The sequence below is a fragment of the Nomascus leucogenys genome, chromosome 20 (genome assembly GCF_006542625.1).
Source record: "Nomascus leucogenys isolate Asia chromosome 20, Asia_NLE_v1, whole genome shotgun sequence".
NCBI lineage: Eukaryota > Metazoa > Chordata > Mammalia > Primates > Hylobatidae > Nomascus > Nomascus leucogenys.
In genome coordinates this window covers 16,039,119-16,054,555 of record NC_044400.1, presented here as the reverse complement: position 1 = coordinate 16,054,555, position 15,437 = coordinate 16,039,119, and the positions used below count along the sequence as shown (strand labels likewise).

The 15,437-nt window shown below is 35.1% G+C and overlaps 1 protein-coding gene across 2 annotated transcripts in view; it reads right to left on the bottom strand.

Annotated features, from left to right (window-relative positions):
* Window positions 1-1,284: 1,284 nt before the first annotated feature.
* The window catches only part of DARS1 (aspartyl-tRNA synthetase 1), an 84,752-nt gene continuing 70,599 nt past the window's right edge, over window positions 1,285-15,437 (bottom strand). Inside the window, exons 11-16 of one of the 2 annotated variants that reach the window (XM_003267607.3) lie at window positions 11,410-11,556; window positions 9,650-9,692; window positions 7,371-7,451; window positions 6,282-6,393; window positions 6,039-6,110; window positions 1,285-2,004 (exon numbers count right to left, since the gene is read on the bottom strand). In XM_003267607.3, the coding sequence (XP_003267655.1) occupies window positions 1,913-2,004; window positions 6,039-6,110; window positions 6,282-6,393; window positions 7,371-7,451; window positions 9,650-9,692; window positions 11,410-11,556 (547 nt within the window). In that variant the 3' untranslated portion in view covers window positions 1,285-1,912. The remainder of the gene's footprint in view (window positions 2,005-6,038; window positions 6,111-6,281; window positions 6,394-7,370; window positions 7,452-9,649; window positions 9,693-11,409; window positions 11,557-15,437) is intronic. The other variant, XM_030800908.1, reaches the window with a different exon arrangement.

The following is a 15,437-nucleotide window of genomic DNA, read 5'->3' as shown; positions in this document are numbered from 1 at the left end:
ATAAATAAATAAAAGGTCAGGTGCAGTGGCTAACATCTGTAATCCCAGCACTTTGGGAGGCGAAAGCAGATGGATCACTTGAGGCCAGAAGTTCAAGACCAGACTGGGCAACATGGAGAAATCTTGTCTCTACCAAAATACAAAAATTAGCCAGTCTCATAACCCAGTCTCAAAACAAATACATAAAAATAAAAAAAAAAGAAAAAATATTTGAAGCAAATATGATAGTGTTAAGATTTGATAAGACTGGATAACAGGTACAAGAGTATTTTATCATGTTCTAATCTGGTCAGCATGTTTGAAAACCTTCACAATAAAAAAGATTACATCATTCTTTTTTTTTTTTTTTTTGAGACAGAGTCTCGCTCTGTCGCCCAGGCTGGAGTGCAGTGGCGCAATCTTGGCTCACTGCAAGCTCCGCCTCCCGGGTTCACGCCATTCTCCTGCCTCAGCCTCTCCAAAGATTACATCATTCTAAGACTTTACAAACTTTATTTTGAAACAAGCTATAATTATATGAAATTAAGAACAGCTCTAGGGCCAATATTATTGTACTATTTTAGGGTCTAGCAATTACACACTATAGAAGAAGATGGATATTTTATTCTTGCTGTGGATTAAATTATGAAATACTTTTGGGATGCCTTCTATATTTAAGGTATTCTGGTAGGATATGAAAGAAAAAAATAAGAACTGAATCTAAACTTTCAAAGACTGCACAATCTAGATGGTAAACACCCCCTTTAACTTTCAAAAATAATGGGCAGATGTTTGTGGTCCAGGGTAACTTCCTAACTTTTTGACCCTCCTATTTTTCTGCATATAATTTTTTCTTCCTGTACAAAAATGTTATGTTTTGTTCCTCCCCAATATTTGTGGTTCATGTAAAATTAACGTTAGCATCAACATTTGTAATAATCTAGAGGGAAAGTGTTTCCAATTGTAATTCTTACACAAAAATTTCTTTTTGATGGATAAGATGGGACTGGATTTTACTTACGTTCACTAAGTATCAGTACCAGTTCCAGTTAAAAATCAAACAAAATTCTGCAATATATTTTAACCCACGTGAAATGAACTCTGTCAACCGACCCAAGCTGTCAACTTTAAGAGCTCTATCCCTACGCCCATCTAAACTAATATCCTGAAATGAATACATGTTGTCAACTTATTAGTCTTCATTTATATAAACTAGTTGTGTATTTTTTCTTTTCCCAAATTATAAATGCCTAGCACCACTTATAAAATCAAATGGCCACAAAGTTACACAAAAACAAACTATAATTAGCTTTAAAATTTTATTGAAATTCAAGTTTAGAATTTAACAAATTAATACAATATTACACTGAATACTTTCTAACCAGTAGTTTAGCTTTACCTAATTTCTAGGCATAACTTTTAAGAAGTGATACTTTCTGGTTAATTTTCCAAGATATGCCAATTATACATTCATTAAAATTTCAGATGCTACCTGAATTATTCTTATCCCAATGTCAGAATTTAAAAAAATAAGTTCAAATACTGAAAATCTAAGACATCAACACTGGGGCCCTTGTAATATAGAAAAGAAAAAAAATTGTACAATCTTAACTGTTTAAAACTCTTAACGTTTACTGTAGTAACAGAATATGAATTTTTAACATAACCATATGAATTTCTCAAGTATTTCCTACTGATGCATGTCTGAAGTTATAAAAATCTTTTTTAAACGAATCTATACTGAATTACTCCAAAAATAACAGTGATACTTTAGGGCCTTGCAAATTTATTCTAGTGCATATTTTAAGTACCTAAAGTACAGCCTGTGCACTAGCAAGTTACTGAAAAGTGTAAGTGTGGCTTTTTTTTTTTTTTTTTTGAGGCTGGGTCTTGCTCTGTCATCCACACTGGAGTTAAGTGGCAAAGTGTGAATTTAAGGAGTGAGTCGTTTGGGATCACGAGGGAACATGGAGGTCTGACGAACATTATGCAATCCCAGAAACAGCATAGTAACTCGTTCTAATCCTGGGGAAGACAAAAATAATGATTAATTCCTTTTTGAAAATCTCTCAGGGTCTTACTTAGAACTACAGACATAAATGAAATTGTTAAACTAAATACTTTTCCTTGTTAGGAAAGAAAATGACTCCTATTATTTTGGGTTTATTTAAAATTGTTTTGAGTATTGATTCAGAATAAAGATGCTACTATAAATGAAAAGGACTAAGTAATATATCCTTAAGTGGTAAGGAGTCTAAAATGTGAACCACAAAAATCTATAAGAATGAACAAAATCTATGATGTAAACAATAAGAAAATTTATAAGCTTGAATGTTTCCAATGATACCACACTCTGATTATACAGTCCAGGCAATGAGGATGAGAGCCATAAACTTGCTTAAGCAATAATAGAAGTATGAGAAAATTTACTGTTAATTCTATAGACATTTAACATGGTTGACCTTATGATAAAAAGCTCTGGAGTACATTATTATACTAAGTGTTTTGACTGTAAAGAAGAAACTGATTTTTGGAAGGTGGTTAACAAGATTATGGTCCCTCCTTTCAATTGATTCTATGTAGAGATGTGAAAAGAATGAAAAAGCTCTTCAGGTATTGATAAGAAACAAATTACAAGATACATTAAAGTATTTCTTCTCTATCTGGACTCATTAAAAAAATGATACATTAAGTAAAAAATGCAAAGTACTAAATGGTTTATATATAATAGTATGCTGCAATTTGTGTAAAAATATTTAAAGAAATGTGTGTGTCTTTTCGTATATGCAAAGGTATCTTTGCAAAGGTTAAGCTGAAAACTAGAAACAATGCTTTCCCGTAGGGAGGCGAATACGCACTATTCTTTTTCCTCCTCCAATTAAAAAAATAGTGTTAAAATACGTATAACATAAAATCTACCATCTGAACCATTTTTAAGTGTCCAGTATAGTAGTGCCAAATACACTCACAGTGTTGTGCAATCATCACTGTCATTCATCTCTATAAGTCTTAAAAAAAATCATGTTTAAGGCCGGGCGCGGTGGCTGACGCTTGTAATCCCAGCACTTTGGGAGGCCGAGGCGGGCGGATCACGAGGTCAGGAGATTGAGACCACGGTGAAACCCCGTCTCTACTAAAAATACAAAAAAATTAGCCGGGCGTGGTGGCGGGCGCCTGTAGTCCCAGCTACTGGGAGAGGCTGAGGCAGGAGAATGGCGTGAACCTGGGAGGCAGAGCTTGCAGTGAGCCGAGATTGCGCCACTGCACTCCAGCCTGGGTGACAGAGCGAGACTCCGTCTCAAAAAAAAAAAAAAAAAAAAAAAAAAAAAAATCATGTTTATATCCAAAGGAATGGGACTGCTGGGTCAAATGGTATTTCCAGTTCTAAATCTTTGAGGAATTGCCATACTGTCTTCCACAATGGTTGAATTAATTTAAAATTCCCACCAACAGTGTAAAAGCATTCCTATTTCTCTGCAACCTTGTCAGCATCTGTTATTTCTCGACTTTTTAACAATCGCCATTCTGACTGGCGTGAGATGGTATCTCATTTTGGTTTTGATTTGCATTTCTCTAATAATCAGTGATGTTGAGCTTTTCTTCATATGTTTGTTGGCTCATAAATGTCTTCTTTTGAGAAGTGTCTATTCATGTCCTTTGCCCACTTTTTAATGGGGTTGTTTGTTTTGCCTTTTTCTTGAAAATTTGTTTAAGTCCCTTGTGGATTCTGAGTAATAAAGATACATGCACGTGTATGTTCATTGCAGCACTATTCACAATAGCAAAGACATGGGATCAACCCAAATGCCCATCAATGATAGACTGGATAAAGTAAATATAGTACATATATACCATGGAATACTATGCAGCCATAAAAAGGAGCGAGATCATGTCCTTTGCAGGGACATGGATGAAGCTGGAAGCCATTATCCTCAGTAAACTAATGCAGGAACAGAAAACCAAACACTACATGTTCTCACTTATAAGTGGGAGCTGAACAATGAAAACACATGGACACAAGGAGGGGAACACACACTGGGGCCTGTCGGGAGGGTGGGGTAGGGGACAGCATTAGGAAAAAGAGCAATGCATGCAGGGCTTAATACCTAGGTGATGGGTTGACAGATGCAGCAAGCCCCCATGGCACACGTTTACCTATGTAACAAACCTGCACATCCTGCACATGTATCCCAGAACTTAAAAAAACAAAAAACCATATGTAATGACCTTAACCGGTGCTATTTTTAAAATTCTGCCCAGCTTTATTGAGTTATAATTGACAAAAATTGTATGTATTTACAGTGTATGATGTGACACTCTGATACACTGAAATGATTAAATCAAGCTAATTAACACATCTATCATCTTGCATACCTATATTTTTTGTGGAGAGAACATTTAAAATCTACTCTTTTAGCAATTTTCAAGCACACGTTATTATCTGTAGTCACAATGTGGAACAATGGATCTCCAGAACTTAATCATCCTAACTCAATCTTTATAAGCTTTGACCATCTTCTCCCCATCCAATAACCATTCTACTCTTTGTCTATGGGTTCAACTTTTAAAAGGTACCATATATATGTGAGATCACACAGTATTTGTCTTTCTGTGCCTGAGTTGCTAATTTGTTTAGCATGATGTCCTCTATGTTCATCCACATTGCTACAAATGATAGGATTTCCTTCTTTTTTAAGGCAGAGTGTTATTTCACTATATAGATAAAATAGGTTTGAGTATTCCTAATATGAAAATCCAAAATGCTCCAAAATCTGAGACTTTTTGAGTGCCAACATGATACTCAAAAACATAAACAAAAAAACCAAAAATGCTCATTGGAGCATTTCAGATTTCTAGATTTGGCATGTTCAACCAGTAAGCACAATGCAAATATGATTAACACCTGAAAAAAATCCAAAATCAGACACACTTCTGGTCCCAAGCATTTTGGATAAGGGATACTCAATCTATACTTTGTTTATCCATTCATCCACTGATGGACACTAAGGTCATTTCTATATCTTGGCTATTGTAAATAATGCTGCATTGAACATGAGAGTGCACAAATCTCTTCAACATGCTGATTTTATTTCCCTTGGTATATAAGACCAGAAATGGAATTCCTGAATCATATGGTAATTCTCTTTGTAATGTCCAGAAGAATCTCCATCCTGTTTTTCATAATGGCTGTACCAATTTTACATTCCTATCAACTATTTACAAACAAGGATTCCCTTTTCTCCACATCCTTACCAACAATTATCCATTATCTTTTTACTAACAGCCAGAGGTGTGAGATCTCATTGAGGTTTTAATTTATATTTCCCTAATGTTGAGTGATGCTGAGCGTTTTTTCATATACCTATTGGCCATTTATATGTAGGTTTTACATTTAGGCCTTTGATCCATTTTGGGTTAATTTTTGTATATGATGTTAGGTAAGGGTCTAATTTCAATCTTCTGCAAATGGACATTAGTTTTCTCTGTACCATCTGTTGAAAAAACTGTCCCTCGACCAATTTTAATTTGAAAATTTTTTAAGTACATTTTGTATTTTCCAAAAAACCCCAAAATAAACAACAAATAAAAACTTCAATGAAACTATACATTCAAAAAAATTTTTAAGAGTGTTTGATATGGACATCCAAAGATGAGTTAAATATTTACCCATTTTAAATTGCAGAGCAGTCCCTTACATATACTGTAGAAGTGTTCTTAAAGTCAATCAAGTGCTACATCTCAATAAAAACACTTAGCAGCTCTTTGAGGTATTTTAAGGTAGAGCTTTAATTTGTGCTAATGCGAATGAACTCACAGCAGCAGAGAGAAAACAGGATACTCCACTTACAAGACATTTGGCTTCTAAACTCTTAAGAGAAAAAAATGGCTAGAACTTTATGACAATAATATTTTATAACACACAAATTAGCTGTTTATTTTCTTTCTTGGAAATCAAATTTTCACTTATGTCGTAATTCACTTTTAAAAATTCTTGTAATTCAAATTTGTATTATACTTAGAATTTATGAACTTATTTGTAAGCAATAACAGAATATTACCAATGCCTCCACCAGCATGAGGAGGGGCTCCAAAGCGGAAAGAATCAATGTAAGCCTTAATTTTCTCCAAATCTGCAAAAAGACACAAAACAAAATATAATTTATCATCTTATTTATCTTAAAAGATCACAAAAGCAATGACTGTTCAATGGAGATTTTTAAAAAGACTAAGAAGTCTTTTAAATGTTTACAATGTATTATTTTCAGAATATACACTCTCCTAAATTATTTTAAGTTGTTTACCAATTCCATGATGTAAAGCTCTCTCTGTTAGCAGCTGAGGATCATGTATTCTTTGAGCTCCTGACAATATTTCTTCTCCTCTCATGAACATATCGTAAGAGTTGGACTGTTTCTGCAAGAGAAAAACACCACTCCTCAAGTGACTACCATCCTACTTCTATTACATATATACGGAAAAAAATCTCTGCTGCATGAAGAGCAAGTTCATTTTTTCCTACAATTAACAATGCAACCTTGTTCTCTAAAGTAGAATTAAACTACTGAGGGCTGAATAACTTCTTTGTTTATATCAGATTTTGTGCTCTCCTCCCACACCCCCCAATAACAAATCAGAGCACCACATCTAATTTTTAAGAAGTAGTGCTGATCCTTATTTCATTTTATCATCTGAGATGTTTTTAAGCATGGTATGATTTTGGGGTGACGTTTGGAACTCCAAGTTATCAACAGGTGTGAGTCTTTAAATTATTATTATTTTTTACTTTAATCCCCTGTCTTTCAACAAACCAGTGGTTCCCAAAGTGTGATTCCTGGACCAGTAGCTTCAGTATTACCAGAAATTTGTTAGTTGGGGCCTGCAAATTATCAGGCTCCCATTCCCGAGCAACTAATGAGAAATTCTGCCTCAGCAACTGGTGTTTTAAAAAGCCTTCAGGTGATTCTGATGCATGGTAAAGTTTAGAAACCACTAAAATGGAAAAACGGTAAAAGACCGTAAGACATTATTTAGATTATTAACTCCCAGGATACAAGTGAATTCCCAGTTTAAGGTCAATGACAGGATGATTTGCTAAAGTATGCAAATCTAGTAGTACTATTTATAATTTACATAGTCTTTCTCCCTCATAAATCTTCAGAAAAATGACCAAGGAAAATGATTTTAACATAGGTTTTTAAAACTAATTTTCTAGAATATTCAAATTTTACAATATCATTTTGACCAGTGGTGACAGACATCAGTGGTAATACGTATGTCTATCAAAACTGCAAATTATTAATGAAAACCATTATCCCCATTATACAATCTGACAGTGACAATAAAATTTCCCTTCTGCCCCAAAATGGGTTACTTAAAACCAAACTACTTACGGGATTTCTTGGGTCAGGCATGGTATAGAAAGGTCTTACAGCCAATGGATATTTATCAAGAATATAAAAATCTGTATCATACTATAAAAAGAATAAATGCAATTAAAATACATTTAAAAAAAGTAAAATGGCTAACATTTTGGTAATTAACTTTTTTTTTTTTTTGAGACGGAGTGTCGCTCTGTCGCCCAGGCTGGAGTGCAGTGGTGCGATCTCGGCTCACTGCAAGCTCCGCCTCCTGGGTTCACGCCATTCTCCTGCCTCAGCCTCTCTGAGTAGCTGGGACTACAGGCGCCCACCACCATGCCCGGCTAATTTTTTTGTATTTTTAGTAGAGACGGGGTTTCACCGTGGTCTCGATCTCCTGACCTCGTGATCTGCCTGCCTTGGCCTCCCAAAGTGCTGGGATTACAAGGGTGAAGCCACTGCGCCCGGCCAGTAACTAACTTTTTTATACAAAAATTTTGGTTCTTCATAATTACTCTAATTATATTGTATATACAATGAATATCTTGCTTTTTTTCAAGTAACATTTTTATCCTATAGCATTTTGCCATGGTGTCATAAATTCTTGTAATACCTAATTTTCAGGCATTACTTATTATCCATAGTTTTTAAATTTTTTTTTTTTTTTTAAGAGATGGGGTCTTGCTCTGTTGCTTAGGCTTGAGTGCATGATGAGATCATGGCTTAAGCAGGAGCCTGGCTAATTTTTAAAATTTTTTGTAGAGATGGAATCTCGCTATGTTTGCCCAGGCTGGTCTGGAACTCCTGGCCTCAAATGATCCTCCTACCTTGGCCTCCTAAAGTGCTAGAATTACAGGCATGAGTCACAGTGCCAGGCCTACCGTTTAAATATTCATTTTTTTGTTTTTTGTTTTTTTTGAACATGTAAGCCCTTTCTAATTTCTCCCCCATTCTAAATTATGCTTTGATAAACATCTTTGTTACTTTTTTCTTTGTTATTCTAGTTCATCTAGTCATTCTGATGCATTTTATAATGAAAAAAATTATCTCAAATCCTTTTGGTTGTTATAGAAACTGTATTTAAAGTCTATGAATTATTTTGGGAAATTTGACGTATCTTACAGTATTCATCATTGAAAAACATGGATTATCTTCCCAAGAATTTAAATTTTTATCTAGATATATACATGAGATTTTGGTAGTTTTCTTCAAGTGAATGCTACAACTGAAAGAAATACATGACATTAACTTGAAATTACGACTTTTTTTTAGAGAATGCTTACTATGTGACCTAGATTTAATTAAAAATAAATAAATTACATTTGAGGGCCGGGCGCGGTGGCTCATGCCTGTAATCCCAGCACTTTGCGAGGCCAAGGTAGGTGAATCACCTGAGGTCAGGAGTTCGAGACCAGCCTGGCCAACATGGTGAAACCCCATCTCTACTAAAAATACAAAAAATTAGCTGGGTGTGGTGGTGGGCGCCTATAATCCCAGCTACTCAGGAGGCTGAGGCAGAAGAATCACTTGAACCCAGGGGGTGGAGGTTGCAGTCAGCCAAGATAGTGCCATTGCACTCCAGCCTGGGCAACAAGAGCAAAACTCTGTCTCAAAAAAAAAAAATTACATTTCAACAGTTTTTGACTTTCAACATTTTTGCTAAAACTTGAGATGAGGATGTTAACAGCTGACAAACTGAAATTGGCTCTGCTGAAACAGCATTTTAAAGGTATAAACCGAATATTGTATGACTTCAGAAATATCAGTTCTCTAGTCTAACAGTTTCAACTGCAACCAGTAGGAGGAGCTCAAGGACTAATTTTCCTTTTCATTATATCTTAAAATTTTTAAAAAGATGATACTAAGTTTAGCTTTTATCCTCTTTGGAGACTTCGTTTTAGAAAATGAGACTGCAAAGTAGCTATTACATAAGAGGCAGAGAGGAAGCTCATTCATCTTTAAGTCTCATAAGACAGCAGGGGTACACAGGGAAGATCATTTCTAAATAATTTCAAATAATTTGGAGGTCATTTCCAACTAATCCGACATAGGTATCACTTTTAGAGATACCTCAGAACAACTTCGTAGAAATATTAAATACTGAGTTAATCAGATCATCTTGGAGAAAGGCAGGCTGTCTGAATATGTCTCAATTTTCTAAGAAAAAAATTTTTTAATGTTGTCCTTCTTCAGTTTTTATTTATTCCAGAATCACACCATTCTAGGAAGCTCAGACCCCTTTGCAATTGTTTTTAGTCCCAAGAGACATTTCAGAATTAGAAAAAGAAATCCAGCATATACAAGAATCCTACCTTTTCCTTTACCAAATGACCCAACAGCTTTTCATTTGGTGTGCTGAAAAAGAAACGTGAAATCAGTGTTTGAAGATCAAATGGCAACTTAAAAACGTTAATAAGGAACTTCTTCTATTTGAGTTTCTCAAGGGATTACAAAATTTGGCCAAAACACGCAGTTGTCTATTCTGCTCTTTTTTAAAAAGGCAAGTACTATTGAAAATCACTTATGAGTATACCTTGGTACAGTGACTCAGTGCTTAGTAGATGCTGCTCAAATATTTAATTAAAGCAATAAACAGAATATAGCAATTCATTGATTCAGAAATATCATGGATGAAGTAATTTCCTACAATTACACATAATAAAAGTTCGCTATACTAATATGGGCTAGTCTTGCCATGAAATAATCTTCCCTTTTTGGTACTCTTTATCAATGGTTTATGAAATAAAAATTAGTATTATCCAAGGTTTTAAAAGTGTTTATATAAACATGTTACATTTCTATAGCCAAGAGGTAGCTACTTTAGCTTCTATCTTATGTAAAAACAATTTCTAAAATACTTAAAAAAATACTACCCAAGCTTATAGGATTTTCATTTTGCCTTAAAATGTCATCTAGCAATGCAGGCAATGTTTAAGGCCATATATATATTTTTTGTTAAACAAAAATAAAGGGTTTTGGGTGAATTGTTTTTTGAGAAACCCTAAAAAGTGACAATAATCATTTCCTTTCCCTCCTAAATACATATGTATTGTGATGGTTTAAAGGAATCATTGAAGGAAGTCTTGAATAAAATATAAGTAGATAGAAATTTTCAACCTTTACATGTTTTATTTATTTTTCACAGACAGGCTTTCACTCTATCACCCAGGCTAGAGTACAGTGGCATGATCATAGGTTACTACAGCCTTGATAATCCTGGGCACAAGTGATCCAATTGCCTCAGCCTCTGGAGTAGTTGGGACTACAGGTGTGTGCCACCATGTTCAGCTAAATTTTAAATTTTTTTGTAGAGACAGCATCTCTCTGTGTTGTCCAGGCTGGTCCCGAAATCCTGGCCTCAAATGATCCTCCTACCTTGGCTTCTCAAAGTACTGGGATTACAGGCATGAGCCACCATGCCCAGCCTCAATCTTTATTAAACTGCATAATTTGTTTCAAAATTGTAAGTCGTATGATCTAAATTTAGATAATACTATACCAAATACTATATATAATATAGTATGTATGATACTATATAAACAATATTGACTTCTGTGACTTTTGGATGTTAACAGTTTATACCCCGATCCTGTGTGGGGATGGATTTAGACTGTTGTCTACCTTCTCTAATACCACTAATTTGGAAAGAGAAGTAACATATTAGAAGATAAAATCACAGGCAAAACTCTCTATACTCTTTAAAGAGTTACAAACATGAGGGAAAATAAGAGAAAATGGTGTTTATAAACAAAATTATGAAAACTTAGGCAAACTATAGTAAACATTTTTATTTCAGATCACACATTATATAAAAGAGCATCATACTGTATACCAAAGTTAAAATATAAGTGTATTAGGTGAAAAAAATCATTTATTAATATTTTCATTTTCTCTTATCTTAAACCAAATTACTAGGTTTTAAAAATCACAAAGACAACTTGGAGGACAGGTCAATAGGTGCAGCAAACCACCATGGCACATGTATGCCTTTGTAACAAACCTGCACGTTCTGCACATGGATCCTGGAACTTAAGTAAAAAAAAAACAAATAGGAAAAACCACAAAGACAAACCTCAGATCGTCTTCATCTCCCATTTCGACTCCAGCTTCCCTAAGCATAGCCAATGCTTCACAATATTCTAGTCTTAGAGTTGGCTCCAAAAATTTGAATGGCTCACATGGGAACTGTTTATTCACCGTTTGAATTTCAGTCTGAAACCTATTTGCAGAATGATTTAGTTAACAAAATGTATGAGATAAATGGTTCCCCCACAAGAGGTCACTGTGGCAATATACAAAAATCAATCTTTGAATCAGTATATACACCAGGAAAAGCATTATCAAATTATTAAAGAATAAAATTTAAATACTTCAAATATTTAACACCATTTTTCAATCTCGTTTTTGTAACCACAGTAACATCAAAGGATTAAAAATTTTCTTTATAATTCATATCAGTTAATATGGTTAGAAACATAAAATGCCCATTTTATGAAGCATTACAAAAATCTGACTTTTTAATCTTTAACAATTCTTGTTATCACTGAGGAAGACCAAATTAATGAATATTTGTCTTATCTTCCCCCATCAGTATTACACTGTATGTTTAGGGGAGTGTCAATTTCTTTCCCATTTTGATAATCTCTATAGTACAATGCCTACCCTACATATATAGAAGGTACAGGACAATGTTTACCGCACTGAGCTGAATTTCTGCTATGGAAGACAATATTTTATTGAGATTTAAAAAGTCTATTTTTGGCCGGGCGCAGAGGCTTACACCTGTAATCCCAGCACTTTGGGAGGTGGATCACTTGAGGTCAGGAGTTCAAGACCAGTCTGGCCAACATGGTGAAACCCCATCTCTACTAAAACTACAAAAATTATTTGGGTGTGGTCGGGAGGCTGAGGCAGGAGAACTGTTTGAGCCTGGGCAGTGAATGTTGCAGTGAGCCAAGATCGGCCATTGCCCTCCAGTCTGGGCGACAGAGCAAGACTCCACTCAAAAAAAGAAAAAAAGAAGTCTATTTTTGCTGGAGTATTTATGTATTAAATGATGGCTGGGATTTGCTTCAAAATAATAGTGAATGAGGGAAATGGGTAAACAAAATTGGCCACAGGTTGACAAGGACTGAAACTGGCTGATGAGTTCATGGGGGCTCATTAGACTATTGCACATCCTTTCGTATGTGTTTGAAATTTTTCCATAATTAACAGACTTGAAAAAAGTATGTTTTTATTCTATATACAGAAAAAAAGTATGTTTGTATTTTATATATAGAATTCTTTAACTAGAATTTACATTCTATTTTTATTTTTTTTTATTTCTGAGACAGGGTCCCACTCTGTTGCTCAGGCTGGAGCACAGTGGTGCAATCTTGGCTCACCACAACCTCGGCCTTCTGGGCTTAATCGATCCTCCCACCTCAAGCCTCCTGAGTAGCTGGGACTACAGGTATGTGCCACTATGACTGGCTAATTTTTTGTTACTTTTTGTAGAGATGGGGTTTCACCATGTTGCCCAGGCTGGTCTTGAACTCCTAGGCTCAAGCAATCTGCCCGTCTCGGCCTCCCAAAGTGTTAGGATTACAGATGTGCACCATGCCTGGCCTAGAATTTATATTCTCAAAATTAAAACACTACCATTTCTTGGTCTTACAGGCTTTCATGGGAATAATAAAGCTTAGCCATTGATTTATTAAAATCTTGATGTAAGAAGGGTTAGAAAGACCCCATAATTGATTTTTTAAAATTTATTTTTTATTTTTTTAGACGGAGTCTTGCTCTGTTGTCCAGGCTGGAGTGCAGTGGAGCTGTCTCGGCTCACTGCAACCTCTGCCTGCCAGGTTCAAGCAATTCTCCTGCCTCAGCCTCCCAAGTAGCTGGGACTACAAGTGTGTGCCACCATGACTGGCTGATTTTTTGTATTTTTAGTAGAGATGGGGTTTCACCATGTTGGCCAGTCTGGTCTCAGACCTGACCTCCTGATCTGCCCAGCTCGGCCTCCCAAAGTGCTGGGATTACAGGCGTGAGCCACCGAGCCCAGCCCCCAATTGATTTTTAAATAGCTTTTCTTTGCTTTATATATCAACTCCCATTCATCATGTCTATCAATGGTAGTACAAAAATATGACTATCAATACTTTAAAATACATTTATATATGTATTTTATACACATATACATATTTGGATATATATATGATACATATACATACAATATAATACAAATACATTTGTATGTGTATTTTTCTATGAGAGGTAAATACTAATAATAAACATGACAGGAACATGACACAGGTCAGATAACCCAATAAACAAGTGACACTAAAACTTAAAATTCCTAAATGACTTGAAGAACATACAAAGAAGGCTTTTATTTTCAAATTGCCACCTTAACTCTACTGAAAAAGTTCAGCAGTAATGGCGTTTGAGTCTAATTTGTAAGCAGAGATTTGATTAATCCCAAGGACTCAAATTCATGCTTGGTCTGTTATAAAAATCAAAGTGGAAATGTCAAACTCTATTATTTAATAGAGAAGCTATCAGTATTTTTAAAAAATGAGTTTCTGAAACTTTCTTGAATTATAAATGTGAACAGACAATGACAAAAGCTGTGTGTGTTTCTTCATTGTAGTTCTAAAGTATATTTCGTTTTATAACGAAAATGTTATCAGTTGTTCCATGAACCATTGAAAATTGATTAAAATAAACTGCATCAAAATGTTTTAGAGAACAAAGATATAAAAAGAAAAAGGCTGTCTGCAATTAACTAGCCATCAAAGGTACAAAGCTGCAGAGAATGCCTGGAAATATTGGCACTTATGCTACAGTATTCTTAAGATCAGTGATTAATTTCTACATTTTATTTATTTATTTTTTTGAGACAGAGTCTTGCTCTGTTGCCCAGGCTGGAGTGCAGTGGCGTGATCCAGCTCACTGCAACCTCCGCCTCCTGGGTTCAAGTGATTCCCCTGCCTCAGCCTCCCAAGTAGTTGGGATTACAGGCGCGTTCCAACATGCCCGGCTAATTTTTGTATTTTTAGTAGAGATGGGGTTTTGCTAATTTGGCTGGGTCGGTCTTGAACTTCTGACCTCAAGTGATCCACCCGCCTCGGCCTCCCAAAGTGCTGGGATTACAGGCGTGAGCCACCTTGCCTGGCCAATTTCTACATTCTTAAACATACTCATTAGCCTTGCAATGCAGTAAATAAAATTCATATTTTTGAACTCTTTTAAAATACCAATGAAACATATCAAATACATCAACAAGGAATAGTTGAATTGCTGGTCTTCAAATAAAATTTTAAATATGATCTTCTGTCAGTTATTAAAATGCTAGCTTAGACTATTATAGCTTACCTAATACTTGAAATATAGTCACAAATAAAGAGGAAAATATAGAGACTTTCTTAATCAACTTGACTCGCTTCTATTTTCTTTTCCTATTTTCTCCATGTTAAACATCATCATAAGTAAACAACTTTCAATGACCTTTAAAGGGAAGAGCTCTTTGCTAGTTTAGAGGGTGTAGGTGAAGTGGACATTCTACATAATTCAATTTTCTGAACATCTAGAACACATGTAATATTTCTGTAAATGTTCATTCATCAGATCCAAATAGGTTTAAACATCCCTTCAGTCTACTAGTTTCTAATCTTTTCTGAGCACTCAATGTAAATATAAATTGATTTAAGAATTAACCATATTTGACCAGGCTTAATTTACATGTCAACAGATTCAGTTGACTGAAGGAACTTTTCGCCTCTCAGGTGGGTAATAATGCTATTTCCACTTAATGGCTGAGGAAACTGAGGCACAGAGTTAAATAACCTGCACAAGGCCCACACAGAGAAGCAGCAGAGCTGGGATTTGAACTCAGGCTATCTGGATGTTGCTGAATCCAACCTCTTACGCACTACCTTCATACTATTTCCCAAATAATAAACTGTTAAAAGTAACACATGCTGTATTTCTTGAGACATTCGGGAGGTCAGTATAAAGGAAACAAAAACAACAAAATACAGTTGGATTGTTCACAATGTGGTAAATTTACTAACAAAATAGAGGTTAATTAGTTGAGCCCCCAAATGATTTGGATCC